Genomic DNA, 7,020 nt, shown 5'->3' with positions numbered 1-7,020 from the left:
AAACATGATCAGATTTATATTGTTTTTCTCCTCTGACTACAATTTTATTCTCATCGGAGAAGTATTTCATAACGGCGGTGATAGAGGTAATGGCGTCCGCCATTGTTCCGATAGTTTAGAACCAGTTACTATGCGTCATTACGAGGGAAGTGACGTCACGACTATTGAACCCTAATGCTCAATAGGATATTTCCCACCCCCACCACCCTCCCCTTCTTGTTTACAAAGTGGGAAACCCTTCACAAAATGATAGGGGGGGGGAGAGAAATTACATAGGGAAGAAAAGTCCTGGCATCTAGTCCTCATGAAGAATGGTTTTACACTTCCCATGAATTAGGAACCAGTTTTTATTTTTGACATCAAACTTTTATTACCCATTGGTCTCTAGGATACCCCCCCCCTCACCCCCTTTTCTGTTTACAAAGTGGGAAACCCTTCACAAAATGATAAGGGGGGGGGGGGGAGAAATTACATAGGGAAGAAAAGTCCTGGCATCTAGTCCTCATGAAGAATGGTTTTACACTTCCAATGAAATAGGAACCCGTTTTTATTTTTGACATCAAACTTTTCTTACCCATTGGTCTCTAGGATACCCCCCCCCTCACCCCCTTTTCTGTTTACAAAGTGGAAAACTCAAATGGTAGGGGCTGGGTGGAAGAAATATGGAAGAAAAGTCGTGATATTTTATCCTCATGAAGAATGGTTTTACACTTCCAATGAAATAGGAACTAGTTTGTTTTGTTTTGTTTTGTTTTTGTTTGTTTATTTTGTTGTTGTTTTGTTGGGTTTTTGTTTTTTGTTTTTATTTTTTTTTTTTGGGGGGGGGGGGGGGGGGTTGACATCACGCTTTTCTTCCCCATTGCTCTATAAAACAACCACACCCCACCACCCCCCCCCCACCCCCGCCCCCACTTCGTTAACTTATAGCCTGACACTGATAAAAAAAATGACGTCAAAAGACACGTCTTTGGCCACAAAAGAAAACAAATCGTGAGTTGTATTCAATAGTTCAACCAATGAAATAACTTGTTTCCATGAGCTCTACTAAAGACAACTCACTAGGGGGTGCAAAAACCAAATAATGACGTCAAAAGACCAGTCCTTTTGGGTCTCAATGCGTATCCTTCGTAAGGTTATAGCCTGACACTGAAACCCCAAACGACTGGCAGTTTGACGTCATTATTTGGTTTTTGCACAGCCTTGTGAGTTGTCGTTAGTAGAGCTCATGGAAACAACTGGTCCCATTGGTTGAACTATTGATTATAAGTCACGATTTGTTTTCTTTTGTGGCTAAAGACTGACATTTTGACGTCATTTTTTGGTCAGCGTCAGGCTATAGACAGTATGCGCTTGGATAAGAAGCTCATAACATTGCCATCCGGAAGTATAACGTACCAACACACAAAACTGTGTGTAAAGATGAACGTTTATAGTCTGGTTAATACAGTTTAGTGAGCATTACTCATAAACGCGGATGGCAAAACACAATAACAATGACTCGAGTGACGTCATCTTCATTCTATCTATAACTTAACGATAAATCCGGTGGGTCACCCTTCATCAAATCATGAAAGGATTGATGGGGTGGGTTGGGGGGGGGGGGAAGAGAAGAAAATTAGCCATCTCTTTCACATATGAATGCAGATTCATATTCGCAAGGGACGTCATCCATATTGTTTGGCAGATAACTTTCAATGATGGCACAATGTTCATCCTTGTAAGAGTTGCCGGGAGCGTTTAGACTCCAAGACCAGAAGCTGAGATCCAAGGGTTTGTTGTCTTTGTCGGTGACCCAATGCCCCTCTTCATCAATGTCATTGGCTCCCACATAGAAATATATTAATGTCTGCTCGGCCAAGATCGTGTTCATTGCTTGGCGTTCCTCCAGGGAGTCAAACTGTATGAGATACCCCCCGATCTTGTTGCAATATGCCCTGGAGTCGGCGTAGGTCTTCAGTGTAGAGGACACGTAGATGTTGAAGTGTTTGTCACCGATGGAAATGTCGTGGAATGTGTCTGTGACTGGAGAATAAGATCAACGAAATAAAATCATTTAAAAAAATATAAACTTGATAATTTATATTGCGCAATATCCGGTTAACGTGTTCAAAGCGATTTACAAGGTGTCCCTAGCCAACAGCAACATTTAAAATGAAGGACGATACATGACGCCTGTTAGGCGATATTACATTTTTTTTCCAGACATGGTCAACGCTTGCTTTACAAGAGGTCACTATCCAACAGCGACACTTAAAATGAAGGACGAGATATGACGCCTGTTAGGCGATTTTACAATTTTTCCCGGACCTTGTCACCGCTGTTAACTGCCAGATGCTCATTAACATTTTACACTTGAGTACCGTGAGAGAATGTGAGTAAAGTGCCTTTTCCAAAGACTCAACTATTCACAACCCAGAGCAAGATTCGAACCCAGGATCGATTACAGATCGATTCCGGGTGAAGTTGAATTTTTTTCCAACCCCTCCCCCTCCCCTTCAACCCCCTGCCCATCAGCATTAATTGGGTATCTGGGCCTGATAAATCTGGCAGAAAGTACTGTGCGAAAGACTAGCGTAGATCCAATGGTAGCAAGCAATTGCTATTGTCCATTTCAGAAAATAACCAGCTCTACGGGCCCAATCACTCTAAAAGACTACTTTCTGTATTCTGTCTTCTTCTTCTTCTTCTTCTTCTTCTTCTTCTTCTTCTTCTTCTTCTTCTTCTTCTCCTCCTCCTCCTCCTCCTCCTCCTCTCTTCTTCTTCTCTTCTTTCTTCTTCTTCTTCTTCTTCTTCTTCTTCTTCTTCTTCTTCTTCTTCTTCTTCTTCTTCTTCTTCTTCTTCTTCTTCTTCTTCTTCTTCTTCTTCTTCTTCTTCTTCTTCTTCTTCTTCTTCTCTTCTTCTTCTTCTTCTTCTTCTTCTTCTTCTTCTTCTTCTTCTTCTTCTTCTTCTTCTTCTTCTTCTTCTTCTTCTTCTTCTTCTCTTCTTCTTCTTCTTCTTCTTCTTCTTCTTCTTCTTCTTTTTCTTCTTCTTCTTCTTCTTCTTCTTCTTCTTCTTCTTTTCTTCTTCTTTCTTCTTTTCTTCTTCTTCTTCTTCTTCTTCTTCTTCTTCTTCTTCTTCTTCTTCTTCTTCTTCTTCTTCTTCTTCTTCTTCTTCTTCTTCTTCTTCTTCTTCTTCTTCTTCTTCTTCTTCTTCTTCTTTTTTCTTCTTCTTCTTCTTCTCTTCTTCTTCTTCTTCTTCTTCTTCTTCTTCTTCTTCTTCTTTTCTTCTTCTTCTTCTTCTTCTTCTTCTTCTTCTTCTTCTTCTTCTTCTTCTTCTTCTTCTTCTTCTTCTTTTTTCTTCTTCTTCTTCTTCTTCTTCTTTTCTTCTTCTTCTTCTTCTTCTTCTTCTTCTTCTTCTTCTTCTTCTTCTTCTTCTTCTTCTTCTTCTTCTTCTTCTTCTTCTTCTTCTTCATCTTCTTCTTCTTCTTCTTCTTCTTCTTCTTCTTCTTCTTTTTCTTTCTTCTTCTTTTTTCAGCTTATCCCGCATATTGAATCTACGTGCATATCGGTTCTGAGCATCATCTTCCTCTAGGCCCAGTTCTTTCATATCATCCTTTACCTTATTTTTAAAATTAAGCTTTATATAGCGCATTATCCACTAAATGTGCTCAAAGCGCTTTACAAAGGGTCCCTGGTCAACAGCAGCATTTAACATGTAGGACGGGATATGACGCCTGTTAGGCGATATTACAATTTTTCGGACAAAGACAACGCTGTTAACGGCCAGGTACTCATTTTACCAATGAGTACGGTGAGAGAATGTGAGTAAAGAGTCTTTTCCAAGGACTCAACTATGCGTCCATCATCGCCCCATCATCCTCACAACAGGCATTAAATTGCCAATGATGAATTCCCTACCATCTCCTCGATGGAATTTCAGAAAAGCCCACTGGCAGGAATTCTCAAAAGAAATAGACAAGATCTGTAAAAAAAATAGAACCTAAACAAGAAAATATACACAGGTTCACAAAATTAATTCTAAAATGTGCAAAAAGAAACAATTCCAAGGAGATTCAGAAAGCGCTATATACCGTGCTGGTCAGAACAGAGTCAACATCTCCTGGAAGAATATGAAAGAACACAGGATCAAAGCACAGCTGAAGAACTATTACAATCACTTGAAGAGAACCGAAGAAAAAGATGGATAGAAGTGGTCGAAGGCTTAGACATGAGCCATTCAAGCAGACACGCATGGCAAACCATTAAAAAACTTGATCCAACTCCACCCCAATCAAAAAGCGCTGCACCTATCAAGGTAGATGCTATTGCCAAAGAAATCAAGAAAAGTGGACAACACAAGCCAAATAAAAAATTTGAAAAATATTATATCAACAAAGAATACCAGAAAATACTAACTACGCAACCCAATACTGGTATTTTCTTATCCATTCCTGTGACATGTCAAGAAATAGAACAGGCCATCAAACATGTAAAAAACGGTAAGGCTGCTGGTATTGATGGAATATACCCTGATATGATAACCCATCTGGGTCCAGAGGGAATTCGGTGGCTAGCAGAGACAATGACTGATATCATAGAAAAGGGCACCTACCCAAAAATCTGGAAACACGCCAAAGTGATTGCAATACTAAAACCTGGCAAACCCACAACAGAACCATCCAGCTACAGACCCATCTCCCTCCTCATCTGCCTGTATAAACTTTTAGAAAGAATTATTCTAACAAGAATCACCCCATACATCGACCCAGTCATACCTGTCGAACAAGCAGGTTTCATGCCAAACAGAGGAACAACAGAACAAGTCCTTGCATTAACAACACACATAGAGTCTGGTTTCGAGAAGGGACTAAAAACTGGAGCAGTACTGATAGACCTTTCCGCTGCGTATGACACCGTCTGGACAACAGGACTAATGTATAAACTAGCAAAAGCCATCCCTTGTAAGACAATATTAAAGATTCTCTCAAATATGACCAGCACTAGACACTTCCATGTATTTCTAGGGGCAAACAAAAGTAAAGCCTATAAAATAAGAAATGTTGTACCACAGGGCTCAGTCATTGCACCAACATTATTTAATGTTTACATCAGTGACATGCCAAAAACAAGATCACAACAACTTGGCTACGCAGATGATTGGGCTCTCACTTGCCAATCAAAAAACTGGAAAGAAATTGAAAACGAATTGAACCATGACACCCCAACCCTCAAAAGTTACTTTGATAAATGGTACTTAAGAATGAACACCACCAAATCAGTGGCCACAATTTTCCACCTGAACAACCAAATGGCAAATAAACCCCTCCAAGTAAATGTCGGTAACACAATACTACCAAACGACGATAACCCCAAATATCTTGGAGTCACTTTAGACAGACAACTAACGTACATAAAACATCTCGAGAACTGTGCAAATAAAGTCGAAAAACGAAACTGCCTTCTCAGAAAAGTTGCTGGCACATCATGGGGAGCATCCCAAACAGTATTGAGGACAACAACGCTTGGACTCTGCTATAGTGCGGCTGAGTATTGTGCCCCAGTATGGACAAGGAGCTCACATACAAACAAACTTGACACCAAATTAAGAGGCAACATGCGAGTGATAGGCGGTTGTATAAAAACCACACCAACACAATGACTCCCAGTTACCAGCGCAATTGCCCCTCCACACCTAAGAATAGCACTGTCAAATCAAAAAGAGCTAAACAAGGCCCACTCAATATTGGCAATAAATACCCCCCTGACAAAAATAGTAAAAGACGCCCCACAAACAAATCAACTTAAGTCCAGAAGACCCTTCCACAAATCTGGAATAGAAAACCTTGACATCACCACTGCCTGGACCAATGAATGGCAATTAAACCTGCCAAAAAATGGACAATTCATTACCAACCCCACTCTGCGCCTTCCTGACTATAAAACAGCAAAAAGAAAACACTGGGTCACCGCGAACCGACTTAGAACCAACCATGGCCGCAGTAAAGAAAGCCTCTATCGATGGAGACTCATTGACTCACCAATCTGCCAATACTGCAAAGGGGCACGTCAAACCATCGATCATCTGGTCCTGCAATGCCCAGTAACAAAATTAGAAGGTGGGTATGAAACGATCTTTGAAGCCGGTGATGACCTGATATCATGGATCGACAAACATAATCTGGAGGTGTAGCCATACGCTACTACTACTACTCAACTATGCGCCGAGCGCGAGGCTCGAACCCAGGACCTTCCCATCCTTCCTAGAACTTATCCCACCATCTAGCCTTTGGGCGTCCCTTTTCCCTCTTTCCCGCTAATTGGAAGTCCAATACTTTCCTTCCCACGTACTCCCTCTCTCGTCTCTTAACATGACCGAACCATTTCAATCTATCCTCTCTCATCGTTATTGATACATTCTTCATTTCAGATATTTTTTTTATTCTGTATATTATATAAATTGAACTACATCCATACCTTTGAACTAGAACACGCGGGTGGTCAAATGACTGAAACCACGGTATTCCGTCTTGTAAAAATCACAGGTCTTGTCCAAGGGGTGATACGCAAATGCCAGACAAGATTGTAACTGTCCTATCTCACTCAGACACGCCAAGGCACAAGACATGATGGAGACTGCCTTGAAAATTTTCGTGTCACTGGCGACCAAATGTGTTCCAAATATGGAAATCTCCTCAAAAATTCCAGCTGTAAATCCTCCGTACATTCCACGAGGAAACATCAAAAGGAAACTTACACACTTGAGAATGAATGAGGACGCCATGATATTGTTGTGTTCAATAAAATCCTTTTACTGTTATATTAAGTAATAAAGAAAAAATGAATATTATAGCTTTAACCCTCTCCTTACTAACTATAGATAGTTCGAAGATGACGTCACTCAGGTCTTTGTTATTGTTTTTTGCCATCCACGTTTATGAGTAATGCTCACTGAACTGTATTAATTTTGAGTAATGCTCACTGAACTGTATTAACCTGACTATAAACGTTCATGGATACACAAGTATCCATGAACGTTTATAGT

At 40.4% G+C, this 7,020-nt stretch overlaps 1 protein-coding gene across 1 annotated transcript; it reads right to left on the bottom strand.

Annotated features, from left to right (window-relative positions):
- Positions 1-1,615: 1,615 nt before the first annotated feature.
- LOC144958968 (C-type lectin 37Db-like) lies at positions 1,616-2,032 on the bottom strand (the record flags this gene model as incomplete). Its single annotated transcript, XM_078891269.1, has 1 exon — positions 1,616-2,032. A coding segment is annotated over one exon (417 nt), but the record flags the coding sequence as incomplete, so codon positions are not given.
- Positions 2,033-7,020: the final 4,988 nt, after the last annotated feature.

Source organism: Berghia stephanieae, chromosome 13 (assembly GCF_034508935.2).
Source record: "Berghia stephanieae isolate SIO BIC M18660-M18661 chromosome 13, UCSD_Bste_1.3, whole genome shotgun sequence".
Taxonomy (NCBI): Eukaryota; Metazoa; Mollusca; class Gastropoda; order Nudibranchia; family Aeolidiidae; genus Berghia; species Berghia stephanieae.
This window is presented reverse-complemented; position numbering and strand designations above follow the sequence as displayed.